Here is a 14433-nt window from a genome sequence, read left to right on the forward strand (position 1 = left end):
CCTTGGTAACGATCTCTTAGTGCTCTTAGGGACAAAAAAAATCATCCTGGTTTCTTTCTTGCACTATTTGCTTTGTTGTATATTTAACTCCAGTGCCACAGTCTTTGACAGCAGTTATGTAGATAGTTAAAGTGATGCCACACTGAAATAAAAGACCGTTCCTTTAAAATCAGTCCACAGACCATTTATATTTCTTTATAAATAAAAGGAAAATGCACACACAGACCAAAATGTATGTTTGTAACAGTATAGGGACAACAATTGCATACACTTATGGTTAAAAGAGCAAAGTCAAGAATCATCATTTGCAAGCATTTTTGGTCTAATTTTTAAAACTGCATTTTAAAACATTGCAACCGTTTGGATAACACCGGCATCATGCCCCTCCAGTCATATTAGAAGTAGCACCACATCTGAACAACTAGGATGTGACTGAATCAATTTTGCTCTGGACCCCGATAAAAGTTATAATAAAACATCATATGTATCAGTGTTTCAATATCCCCGGAATCACAAGGGCAGAGTGTTAACGCAATGGGAATTCCTCCATATCAGCCTTCTAACAATGGGGACTGCATCATATTAAACCTCATTAATGTGAAAGCCACACCGACCAAGTCTTCCAGTTAGCATAAATCAGTGTAGAATCTTGGCTGAACCTAGCAAAATGTGCATTTATTATTTAAAACTGGTGATGATTTTTAAAACCCCTGACTTAACCAGAATGTTTAGATGTAACATATTTGAAACACAAGCCAAAGGAAGGTGTGTTATTTCTGAGGTGACAGGTTTTTCTCTCTCCCTGCCCCCACTTCCAGAAGGCCCCTGCTTGCAGTACAGTTTCCATGCCTCTAGTTCATATATTCATCTTTGGGGTGACACTGAAATAGTATGGTGAAAGAGCTTCCAGTGTGAACCAAGTCTTCTTTGTAAGAAGCTGATTGCGGAGAGGCCGGATTAGGGATGTCAGAGAATTTCTCCACGAATCTCCGGGAGGCCAAATGCCAACGCATTCGGCCCCCTGAAATTGGTGGAGAAACGGTCCGCCCCCCCCCCCGGGATGGGAATTACCTTTGTTGAATGTCCTTGGCGGCGGTGGCTCCCAGCGGCGGCCGGTCTTCTGACCGGCTGCCGCCACCGCCATTTCCAAGTAAAAAAACAACAACAACAACAAACGTGATAGGCTACGTAAAGATTTACGTAGCCTATCACGGCTAGATTTCCAAAAAACACCGTGACAGGCTACGTAAATGTTTACGTAGCCTATCACGGCTGACTTTGGGGGGGGGGAAGCGCGTACGCAAATGGCGGCGCCCATGGGCGCCGCCATTTGCATACGCGCTTCCCCCCCCCAAAGTCAGCTGTGATAGGCTACGTAAACATTTACGTAGCCTATCACGGCTGACTGCAGGGACGCAAATGGCAGCGGCTATGGCCGCTGCCATTTGCATCCCGGCAGAAGACGAGATTCGCGGCCGGAGGGACGGGGCGCCTCCCCCCCGGCCAGAATTTCAGCGGGGGGGGATGGGGCACCTCCCACCCCGCCCAGAATTTCGGGAGGAGGGATGGAGCGCCTCCCCCCCACCGCGAAGCAAGCTGCGGGACCAGGTAAGGGACGTTCGTCCATCCCTAGGCCAGATTCATTGATGTGATTCTTCCGGGAGTGGTTTCAGTTCACACCGAAGGCTGTCTATGCTGGAAGGGAATGACTCACACCACTCATATCCACCATGGTATTTCAACGCCACCCACAGTTGAATTAGGAGAGGGTGCCAGAGAAGAAGGCACAGACATAATGATTTTAAGTGCTTACCTGCCTGCTGCACTGTAATACAGCAGGCTGCAGTGCAAATATTTACAGGAGTGCACAGGAAGACCTAAGCAGAAGATCAGTTTACTGTCAAGCGGTAGCACGCGATCCAGCAAATGACAGTTGCTTCTGCCATATGCCAGCAATGCTGGGCAAGGACAAGGTCTGCTTCATTTCTTTTGTTTCAATATTTTTTCTAAGTCACAAGATGCTGACTACAGTGCTAAATGAGTCTGATGACATCAAGACCCTAGGAAGACTAGAACTGTAAAGCTTTAGAAAAACAACTAATAGCTCCAGGGCCAAATGTGGCTGGCAGCAGAAGGCAGCTAGCCCACTGACCAGGAGAACAAAGTACATATACCCTCAGCTCATTAACTTTGAGTGGGGGTGACTTTTCTCTCATTTTCTTCCACACCTGCCAGGTGCTGCAGCCTCATGGCAAGGGCTAAAAGCCAGATTGCAGACGTTAGGCCCACTCTGGGACAGGAGTGGGAGAGGGAAATCTATGTACTATACTCAGTGTAAAAGCATGGCCATGTGGGTTTGTATATGGGGGGGGGGGTTGCTCCCTTATTCTGCAGCAAAATCTAGGAATTTAGTTTAGCAGCACCATTTCCTTAGCTCATTCACCCTCTCCCCCTATTGTGCATGTATCAAACACACATTATAAACATTTTCCACATACAAAGGCTCAGGGGTGAATCAATTCTATTTCCTTTTTAAATCAGCAGGTCAACTCATCATTTATCCTGCAAAATGTAACAGCTGAAACCTGACGTGAGAACTCTAAATTTAACATGGGACCTATTGTTCTTCTGTGCCTGGAAATGATTTCATTAATTCATACCAAACCACTCTAGAATCTAGGTACTCCTGACTAACAGGTCTGGGCCTTAAACACTCCCAGTAAAGTAGTTCTTTAATGCCTGAAGCAGGGATGTGTGTACTCAGTGCTAAAAAATGATAAAACAAATATGTCTGGCAAGGAAAGATGAACTCTGCAAGCTGTAGAAAGTATGTAAATTAACAGTGCAGTCCTATGCATGTCTACTCAGAAGGAAATCCTATTGAATTCAGTGGGATTTACTCCCACATAAGTGTGTATTGCAGCCTAAGTTTATTTTTCATAATGAATTCTGCTAATCATGTGAAGGAGCAAGGATCTATGCAGGATACTGAACCTCCGCATTCCCTGAAATCTTATTGAGTTACCCCTCTGGTTTGAGGTTAGCTGTATACCTCTGAGCGTATCTTTGTACCTATAAGAGCAAGTGATCTTTCATCCATCCATCCATCCATCCATCCATCCCATCTTTGTATCAAAAAAGGCACTCAAGGCAGCTAACGATAAAATCCAGATTTAAAACAAAATCTTAATTTAAACATAGCATACATTAAAAGCACAATTCAAAACACAACAGTGAAAGAAATAAGCAGCACCACCCAATTTAAAACCCATTCAGCCACAAATCAGCCGAAATGCCGAAATGTCTTTGCCTGTCAGTGGAAGCACAACAGAGAGCAGGCCAACCTTGCTTCCTTTGGGTAGATAACACAGGGCAACAATCCAGCAAACCAAGGTTTAAAGATGAGGACCACAGATCCCCTAGAACCAAAACTCATAAGCAAAAGGCAGCACAAAGTTTCTTTAATGGGCACGGTAAAGAAGCAGGCATACAACTTACAGGAGCTGCGTTATTCTTCACTGTCACACTGGGGGTCGTTGCACGCAGTGCCCCGCTGACTCCATGGTAGTATTTGAAGCAGATCTTTGTTTCAGCTAAAAGAAAGAGTGATCTTGGATTAACAATATGTAGCTACTGGTCTTCACCTGTTGAATACAATCAATCATGTTGTAGAATATTTTGCTGTGAGTTCTGAGATTATAATGTTTCTTCTTGTCATACACGAATGAGATATAAGTAACAAGGGCCCCCATTTAAATAAATGTTATTGTGTTTAAAGCCCACTGAAATGATGGTGACTTTAGTAAATCACCGCTAACTTGTCCCATGATAGCAGCAGAACAAGTCTGACTTTGAGGAGGGGTCATCACAGCTCAATAAAAGAGCATGTGCTTTGATGCAGAAAGTCCCAGATTCAATCCCAGGTATCCCCAGAAATACCCTGCCTCGAACCCTGGAGAGCTGCTGCCAGTCAGTGTTGATAATTCTGGATTAGATGGACCCATGGTCTGACTCCGTATAAGGCTGCTTCCTATGTTCCTATGACTTTTTCTGGATTGTGACTCTAAGTCTAATAAGTGTTGACACCAGACATAACTTCTCTGAGTTATCAGCCACACCTAAACAGAGATCAAAACCATAGTAGAGAAGGGAAGAATGGACACATTGATACAATTTTTGATTTCAGAATGGTGTGGGAGTGACGGTGGGAGAACTTGTTCCCAACAGATATCCATAGATTAGATTAGAGCTGTGATTAGATTTAGAAAAGTATTTTTTAGAGGAGAAGTGACCTGCCTCGAAATTACTGGCTCTTGGTCATTAAAACATAGTGCTCTGCCGAGTATGGTCTAATTTTGGTCTTTGCTTTCAAAGTAGTACATTTGATTGGCATAACCAAGCAAGCTGCCAAAAAACGTTCATTCTGCCCAACATCCATGTTACTGTTGGTGCCCTTTTGTTCCCCTGGCTGCTGCTTCTCAATACCATTTTTCTTCTTTTTGTTCTCACATTCCTCCACAGAATTTGCCCACAATGTTGTTGAATCCAATTAGATGTGGCAAGGGTTCACAACACCATCCTATCAGCCACTGAGGCATGACATCATGGACAAAACCATATAAAGTCACCACAGCCAACAGGATCAAATGGCACTGTGGGCAAACAAGGCAAAGAAGCAGCAGGCTGTAATCCTAGATCCGGGACGAAGCCTCATTGAACTCAATGGGACTTATTTCTAAGGAAATATGTATTGGATTACACTGTAAGAGCAGCACCAAACAACACAAAAGTGTTTGCGACTGGGTGGTGAAAAATCACCCAAAGTGAGAGGTGCTTTTCTATGCAGCTGAAAAAGAGCACAAAATGGAGTAAGTAGTTTAGGTTCAGCCCTGTGAAAACAGCAGTCGCACAGAGGCAGCTAAGTTACAGAGCTATCTATCCTACCATACTGTGGGAGCAAGAGGAGTTGTGTCTATTCCAGAATGCAATCAAGGTGGGTGATCATGCCAGGCAGCAGCTGAACCGCAAGCTCAGAGAGCATTTTGATTTTGTTATTTTCGCTACAGGAACTTTAACAGCTCAGCAGCTAAGGCTCACTCACCAGGCACTGTAAAAAAAACTTGATGGTATCAAAATAACGGCATCACACACAATAGAGATGAGACAGGTTCTCTGAATTAATAAAAATTGATCCTCCCACCCAAGCAGTAGTCTGGAGCAGCCAGGACTGGGACAATGTTTGCAAACACCCCTCTCTACAGGCTGTACTCAAATAAATCCCCTTACCTGCTTGAGCAGCAAGATGCCGTGAAGAAAAAGAACCTTGCCCTTTTAACTTCCTGAAATGTCTTTGAGTAAGCAATGTGCTGCTATACAATGGGTGGCGAAATGAAGGATTTAAAATGTAATCTCTAGTAACAGCAGATGTTGTAGTTTTCAAATAGTATGCCAAGGAATTCCTTGGGAGTTTATCAAGGGGTTTCTCAATAAGAAATCAGTAATGGTGGACAAGCTTCCCTGAAAGTACACGAATGATCTCCTGCAACCCAAGACCGCAGAGGGCACTGGGTGGGTTCCATGGTGCATTCTCAGTTGAATTGCGGCAGGTGTGGCAATTTATCGCTCTCCAGATGCTTTGGCCTACAATTCCCATTAGCCCTAGCCAGCATTACCAACGGTGAGGGAATCGTAACAGTTATAGGCCAAAACATCTCAAGCAGAGGCACAGCTAGCTTTGAGGGCGCTCTGGGCAAGTTCCTTTCCTGAGGGGGTCACCACCACCTCCCTCCTTTTTAAAAACTAACAAATCTGGCAACAGTGGTGGCGGTGTCAGCACCTCCTCCTCCTAGTCTGGTGCACCATTTTAAAAGTAAAGTGATTTTTTTAAATTCAAGCTTTGAGTAGCAGCAAACTGAACCAATCAGACACGGCCTTTGAGGTACCACGGTCAATGAGGGCACAGGAGAAGGGACAGTCTTTATGTCACCCCTGTGCCCTCATTGGCTGGGTCCCTGAAAAGCAACGTCTGATTGGATCAGATCGCCGCTATTCAAAATGTAGAAAAACTTTACTTTTTAAATGGCGTGATATGGGGCTTTGGGGCTTCCCTGGGTGGCTGCTGCAAGGATTGTTTTTCTTCAATCCAGGGCCAGGCCAGGATTGGAGGAAGCTCAGGGGATCATTTGAGGGCCCTCCAGGGCTCTAGACCTGCATCTGCACCCTGTGGTCTGGCCCTGGCTGAGCCACTGATCTGGAGGGCCACAAGTTGCCCACCCCTGACTTAGGGTGATTGGGAGGCCCAACATGAACTGGGCGCATGTCCTAAACATGCCCCAGAATCCTCTGCAGCATGAAGGGTTCCATTGTAGATGCCCAGAAGATTCCTAAGCAGTCATGTCCATTTGAAAGGGGTTCTCCGAACATAAGATGCTTGACACCCACTATGCTAAGGCATGCCTTGCTAGCCTCAGACACATTTCCATCATCATCATCATCGCCATCATGATTCTGATACTGATTTTAGTTTAACTTTGCAAGGTTATAGTATGAGCATTGTGAAGGGGGAAAGAACTTACCAGATAAGAGGAAGCGGTGCAACTGATGGGAGAGAGAAGCACCTGTTTACAAGGCTGCTTTCCTTACTATGGTTATGACATGTTTCAGGTATTATAATTAGAACTTAATAAATTGATGATGCGGGGGGGGATTAAAAGATGAGAACAAGAACCAAGAACCACAGAAAGTCTACTGGCAGGCATTTTGCTTGCTTTTCTTGGCTGCTAGACAGAATAGCCCATGTAGTATTTCACAGAGGGCCCATCAGTAAGGTGCCTATTAAGAAGGGATGGCATATTCATTAAAAGGGGGTAAGTTATGACAAGATGGGAAGGAGGGGGTGAGTCAAAAAGACCTTTTTAATGTGACATTCTTTATAACGGCCTCAATGGGGTGTGTTAAAGAACATTCAGAGGGAGAAAAGCGCACCATACAACCAAAGCTAAGAACTTTGAAATCCCATTAATTTCAGAGAGTGGCATGGGAGCACATTCCTAACACTCCTTCTGAGATTAATGGGACTTAAGGGTAGGGCATAGGAAACTGCCTTATACCAAGTCAGGCCATGTGTCCATCTAGCTCAGCACTGTCTACACTGCTTAGCAGTCTCCAGGGTTTAAGCCAGGAATTTTTCCCAGCCCTACCTCAAGATACCAAGGACTGAACTTGGGATCTTTTGCATGCAAAGTACAGAGATCAAGGAGAATCAACAGGGTCACACAGATGCCTGTCTCTTTCCCAACATAGATCATCATACAGGGCAACCAGGGCTGTTTTCTGTGCCATGGGTGTCATCCAAGAGTGTCTGGAGCTCGTTTACCACCACCCAATCAAGGACCTTGCCCAGGAAAGGAAAATTTGCCACGGGCATAAAGTTGTTAAGAACTTCCAGGTCCAGGGAGGATTTCTTCAGGAGTGGTCTCACTGCCACCTCTTTCAGATAGACTGCTCCCTCTTGCAAGAAGCCATTAATCACCTCCCTGGCCCAGCCAGCTGTTCCCTCCCTGCTGGATTTTAGAAGCAAGGATCCAATATGGAAGGGGTTGCTTGAACCTATCCAAGCACCGTATCAATGTCCTCAAGTTGTACCAACCGAAACTCATCCAACAAAATTGGACAAGGCTGTGCTCTGCATATCTCACCTGATATAACACTGGAGTTTAAGTCCCAGTGAATGCAAGAGATTTTATTTTGGAAGTGCCTATCACAGCAGGCCTTTGATGGATACACAGTGTCCTTAGAGCCAGCATGAAAAAATCCCTGGGCAACTGTGACAAGCTCCACTGATTGGCACACACAGGACTTAGTAGAGGCAGAGAAATGTTGGTTTTGTCACCTTAACTGCCCCTCAGTGTTCTTAAGTATAGGCACTTACCAATGTTTGATTACATCCGCTTGGAGTTTTCCTCCATCTGAACTTAAGCCTTCTCCTATTTTGTTTCATCGCTCTCAGCTCCGGGGTATACCATAGAGCCAAAGTAGCCCTACTATGGAGTGGGCACTCAGGAACAATTGTGTCAATGGCCCAGGTCATTTCTGCATTCCATAGATCAACCAGGGTTTTGACATGAGAGCCAACCATATCAGCTAGAAGCCCCCCTAGGTCCCTCTGGAAACCATTTAGATCCATTAGCCTCTGGGGGTGGACCATCTTAATAAGTCCCCTACTCTTGCAGAGGTGAAAAAGCTACCATCCATCTAAACCTCAGCAGGAGGTGATTTCACCACAACGAAGGGCCTGATTCACGGTCCCTATTTTCAGATCACTGTCTCCATGACTGGCTGAAAAAACCCAAGTCTAGAGTGTGCCCTGCTACATGTGTTGGGCCGATGACATGTTGGGACAGTCCCATGGTTGTCAGGGAGGCCATGGAATCCTCATCTGCCCCAGAGGAGGTGCCCCTGGCATGAATGTTGGTGTCCCCCAAAAGCAGAAGCTGGGGGGGGGGGTCAGCATCATATCCAAGACCTGTCAGCTCAGGTAGGGAGACTGCTGGGTAGTAGGGTGGGCGCTACATCAGCAGAATCCCCAATCTATCCTGCTGGCCCAACACAAGATGGAAACACTCCAGATCAGTAGTCAGACAGACAGGAACCCTGGACAGCAAGATAGAATTCTTACAGATCATGGCAACCCCCCTCCACACACACACACACACACACACACACACACACACACTTCCCTGGCCCTCCTTTCTACCCTGATGCTGAATCAAGTATCTTGGTGCGCACAACTGAGAGAGACTCCTCCCTCTTTGCCTATACAAGTCTTGGTTATACATGCCAGATTGGCTGTCTCATCCACTAATAGACCATGGATGAGGGAGATCTTATTATGCACTGATCTGGCATTTAGACACAGAATCTGGAAACCCGAGGGCAGGCTGATAGGGTAACCCCCAAACCTGCTGGTGGGAGGAGAACTGGAACATGCCACAGCCATTAACTGTCTGGGCTGGATTCCCCTTACCTGGCTAGCCCTCCCAATGCCATATCTCCCTCTACCCTGACCCCCAGGTCCCCCCACTTGGCCCCATATCCTCTCTCCCAGACACATAATCAGGCCCTAAGAGGCAACCAATCCCCTGTTGAAGATACTAAATTACCAAAATGGCTGAGGTGTTAGGAGGGTGGTCTTTGCCCTTGCATCCCCCCGAAGCGACTCCCCCCAAAGGGGCGACCACCTTTGGCATCGTCCCCTCTGGGGTCACCACTGCCCTGCTTCTGGCCCTGCAAATAAAGGCCTTTCGCCAGGATCGAGCGCAGCTGGCTTGCATTTTCAATCAGCCTGTGGGAGACTTTCTCCTCTTGTCGGCTATGCTAGTTTCTCCCAGATAGCAGGAGCAACAGTCCAGCACACAGCAGGAAAACCACGTAGGGTAAGGGTCTGGAAGGTGGTAAGAAACAGCTCCCCTGCTCTCCAGAGTGCCCCAGTTTCCTTAACTGTGGCTTCGGGTCTTATGGTCCTGTTGTTTTAAGCATTGTGTTTTAGATTATTCTTTTTATGTTATTAGCTATTTGGAAATTTTAGCTGAACTGAATAAATAAATATTTGAAATCTAAGGTTGTCTCTGTGCCCAAAGGGGCATATCCACAAATCAAACCAATATTAATTGAACCATGCAGGTTCATTTTTGTGCACAAAATCTTCTTTGACTTGAAAATGATACCAAAATACAAACTTTACAGTGCAATCCTATGCACGTTAACTAGGAAGTAACTCCTTCTGTGCTCAGTGAGGCACTCTCTCTATTAAGTGTGTTTGGGATTTCAGCCTTAATCTTTTCTTTTTGTTGAGTAGCAAAAAAGCTTGCATGGAGCTCCTTTTCTAGATTTTGTCAAGACAGCAAGGTTGAACTAATGTATCAGACAGAGTGTCCATAGTGAACATAGAAGACCTCTCTTCAAACAAGCTATTTCAAGCCCAAAGAGGTTCTGGGTGCATATTACTCAAACAGTAACCTCTTATCCCACATGGCAAACTTCTTTTGAAACTGAAAAAAGTAAAAAGCCCTTGCAGGCACACATGAGCCCCGGGGCAAGTCTGAAGAGGCTCTTTGGATCCTGGCCACTGTGAGAAATGTTGTTGCTAATCCACTTTCTCATGATGTTACTGTGAGAATGAGTAACGTAGGCCTGGTTCCAAACAGCCACTTTAGGTGAGCCTAAGAAATTATAGGATTTTTTGTCTTTTAACTGTTTTTCCTTGACAGCAGATTCTCATGCTGTACTTCAGAAACAGAAATCCAAACCTCCCTTAGGGTGCAATCCTATGCATATTCAGACCAAAAAAAGTCCTACAACTAGGGAATGCTGGGAGTTGTAGGACTTTTTTCAGTCTGAACACACATAGGATTGTGCCCTCAGTCACACAGAACTAGTTGCAATGTTCTTTGGATCCTGCCATAGGATTTTGAAGTGCTACAGAAATAACAAATAAAATGAATATATTTGAGGTGAATATCAGTGAAAAAGAGGAGGGGGGGACTTCTAAGTACTTGTTTTTAAAGGACCGTACTATGTTTAAACATCTCCTATTAAAATAAGCAGCCAGGAAATCCAGACAAACCAGAAGCTTTAAATAGCGGAAAACAAACAAACAAGAAACACGCCATTATAAAAGAACAAGGGCTTTATCTAGAACTACAGACTCCAACAATTTTTTCTGAGACCATGGGTACTCTAAATTAAGCAAGTGAACCACTTGCATTTCAAAAAATGTTGCTGCTTAGCGTCTCCTAGAATACAGCAAACTGATCATACAGGTTGTTGCTCATTTTAACTGGAATTTTCTTATCTATAGGTCCAAAATAAATATCAGGCCAGGGGTGTTCATACCTGCATCTCGACATGGACAGTGTGTTCTCTAGCTCAGGGCCCCTCAGCTTGAGCTGAAACCTGAAGTGCAGCCAGTAGGAGGTACTGCTCTGCTGATTAAGCAAAGCCCATGGCCAGGGTCCTAGTATTGACAGCAGTCCTGCCCAATTCAGAGGCTTCACACTGCCTGCCAATCATGGAGCCCATTGTTGCATACCTCTCTCCCCTTCTGCATGATACTCAGTGGTGGCTCACCAGAGTTGGTCCCAGTCTCAAATTCCCAAGTTCCTAGTTCAAAACCGAGTTCAAATCCTGACAATTATTCCATTCTTTGTACAAAAATTTACAGCTGTCATTTTTCTCTCCTCAATAAGAGTTTAGTAGATCAGGTAACCAAGGTCATTGTCTTCTTTCAACTAGTGCTTATGTAAGTTCTGCTAATCAACCTGGAGATGATGTAATGTCAAAGTACTTGTGTGCATATCACTTATCATACTAGCCTGACCCTTTCTAAAATATCAAGTTCAGAGTGAATGTGTTTCAGTTTGCAGCCACACCAGGTCATTTTACACCCTGTAATGCATTTGGTATTACCTAGGGATGTACAAAAATCACTTACCTTTCTGCGGATTATGCTGATGCTGGGGGGGGGAGGCGTTCCATCCCTCCCCCCGGAATCCTGGCCGGGGGGGGAGGCGCTCCATTCCTCCCCCCCAGAATCCTGGCCGGCCGGCTCCGCTCCGCAGGGATTCTGCGGAGCCGCCGGCCGGCTCTGCCAGCAGCCGGACATCCGGCCGCTGGCTAGCAGGGATGCAAATGGCAGCGGCCATAGCCGCCGCCGTTTGCGTCCCTGCAGTCAGCCGTGATAGGCTACGTAAATGTTTATGTAGCCTATCACGGCTGATTAAAACAAAAAACAAAAAAACGCGCGTACACAAATGGCGGCGCCCATGGGCACCGCCATTTGCGTTCCTTATTTTGGCACGTCTTAGTCTACGTAAACATTTATGTAGACTAAGACGGCAAAAAAAAGGGGAACGCAAATAGCGTAGCGTCTACGCTATTTGCGTTCCCCTTATTTTCGCCGTCTTAGTCTACGTAAATGTTTACGTAGACTAAGACGTGCCAAAATACGGAACGCAAATGGCGGCACCCATGGGCGCCGACATTTGCGTATGCGCGTTTTTTGTGTGTGTTTTTTAATCAGCCGTGATAGGCTACGTAAACATGTACGTAGCCTATCACGGTGTTTTTTTAAAATCTAGCCGTGATAGGCTACGTAAATCTTTACGTGGCCTATCACTTTTTTTGTTTTGTTTTTACCTGGAAATGGCCAGAGACGCCGCCGCCACGAAGATCCGCCTAAGGTAAGTCCCATCCCGGGGGGGGGGGGCGTTCCGCCACCGATTTCGGGGGGCCGAATGCACTGGCATTCGGCCTCCCCGAGATCCGTGGCAGAACTTCCGTACATCCCTAGTATTACCCCCACCCCACCCCCAAAAGGAAAAAAAAAGCACTTGAATCTTATGTGGAAGAGGATTTGTTGGGACTTCCATACTGTTTTCCCTGGGATGCTTCAGCCTGCTATTGCAGCAGTAATCAACTTGATTAGAGAGCAATCATATGGCCACTAGACACTGTCTAGAGGGCCATTAGATTGTTTGGTTAACTGGCTCTGAGCTTGTAGACAGCACTCAGAGCTCAGAGCCAGGAAACCATGCTCCGCACCCTCTCCCCCTTGTAGCCGGCGCGGTTCTTTCTTTTCCGTGCTCGTAAACCGAGTGCGGAGAGGGCAAAAAGGGGCGTTTCTGGGGGTGGGGAGGGGAGGAGACCACGGAAGCTCTGTTACAAAGCTTCCTATGCAATGCGCGGCCTCCCCCTGCCCTGCTCCAAAGTGACCTGGCTAGACAGCCAAAATCAGCTGTCTAGCCACAAAGGCAGGGTGGGCAGATCGTGGAGGAGAGGATCCCCTCTGTGTTCCACCTGCCCTGCATTGGATAGTTGGCCACCTCTGACTTCCGAGGCGGCCAACTATCCTGATAGGATTGTGCCCTTAAACAATGAACCACTGGTAAAGTGTAAGTCCTTATAGAGGTAGTTCCAGGAGTACACTGCTGGGATGAACACAGCTAGCAGTTCTGAAAGCAAGGCCATATTGGTGTCACTTATACATGCCAGGCTCTTTCCTTCCTCCCTCCCAGCGTCAGCTCCATTCTCAACATTTAAACCATATATGGGCAACCTGCAGCCCGTAGGACACACGCAGCTCCCCGAGCTGCAGGGTGCTCCACCCACTTTTCCCCACTGTCCAGTTGGGGGATGAGGAAAAGACAGCCTTTTCCCTGCCGCTGATAGCAATCTGTATCAGAATCACTGGGGGGGGGGGGGCAAGTGGAGAGGTTTAAGCCTTTTAACTCACTAGCAATTCTCATATAGATTGTGGTTTCCCTGCTTCTATTTATTTAAATATGAGATTTTTAACCTGCCTTTCAGTGCACATTGCCCTCAGAAGGTGGCTTACAATATTACAAAAACATGAACGCTCAAAGTACAATTAAATACAGAAAGACAGAGAGAGAGAGAGAGAGAGAGAGAGAGAGAGTGCGCATGCGTGAGTAAGCAGCTGCTGCCGCTGCCCAAGATTTTAAAGCACCAAATGCAGACTGGAATAAATGTGTCTTCAGGTGTGCATGTTCTTTTAAAGCCAGCACTGATGAGGCCACACCTCGGGAGGTGTGGGGCCAGCACTGAGAAAACCCTATCCCTGGTACCTGCCTGCCTAATGGCTCTAGCTGGTGGATCATTATTAGTAGTAAATAAATGCTGATCCTCATCAGGATCACTGGGAGGAAGGTGTCTCCCTCTTCCCAGAGATCCCAGTGCAGAGATTGCTGTTTCCTCGCTGCTATTAGCAGCAAGGAAACAGGAATCTATATGTGGAGTAGTGATGCATGGATTTTGTAAATCTGGATAATTGCTAGGGATGGCCGTGAATTTCTCCACGAATCTTGGGGAGGCCGAATGCCAATGCATTCGGCCCCCCAAAATTGTTGGTGAAATTCTCCACCCCCCGCCCCCCCCAGGATGGGACTTACCTCCCTTGAATGTCCCTCTCGGCGGCAGGTCCCGGCGGCGTTTCGGCGGGGGCAGCGGCCGGTCTTCTGACCGGCTGCCGCCGCTGCCATTACAAAGTGAATGAAAAAAAAAACCAACACACATACATGATAGGCTACGTAACGATTAACGCAGCCTATCACGGCTAGATTTCCAAAGTCAGCCTTGATAGGCTACATTAATCGTTACGCAGCCTATCACGTGTGTGTGTGTGTGTGTTTTCATTCACCTTTTAATTTCGCGGCCGGGGAGACGGGGCTCTTCTCCCCGGCCTGAATTTCGGCCGGGCAAGTGGGGCGACTCCCCCCCCCGACCTGAACTTCGGGGGGAGAACCGAAGCGCCTCCCCCCCACCGCGAAGCAAGCTGCGGGACCAGGTAAGTGACTTTCGTACATCACTAGATAATTCACAGATTATCAGCTGCCTTCCATTCCATTGCCCGCTCAT

General features: G+C 46.5%; 1 protein-coding gene across 2 annotated transcripts in view; it reads right to left on the reverse strand.

Annotated features, from left to right (window-relative positions):
- Positions 1-14433, reverse strand: part of HECW1 (HECT, C2 and WW domain containing E3 ubiquitin protein ligase 1) — a 291424-nt gene that overhangs the window by 155694 nt on the left and 121297 nt on the right. For both annotated transcript variants that reach the window (XM_084857787.1, XM_084857788.1), the window contains one exon: positions 3499-3593. In XM_084857787.1, the coding sequence (XP_084713913.1) occupies positions 3499-3593 (95 nt within the window). The remainder of the gene's footprint in view (positions 1-3498; positions 3594-14433) is intronic.

The sequence above is a fragment of the Heloderma suspectum genome, chromosome 5 (assembly GCF_057233095.1).
Source record: "Heloderma suspectum isolate Gila_16-S chromosome 5, 16-S_ref, whole genome shotgun sequence".
Classification (NCBI taxonomy): domain Eukaryota; kingdom Metazoa; phylum Chordata; class Lepidosauria; order Squamata; family Helodermatidae; genus Heloderma; species Heloderma suspectum.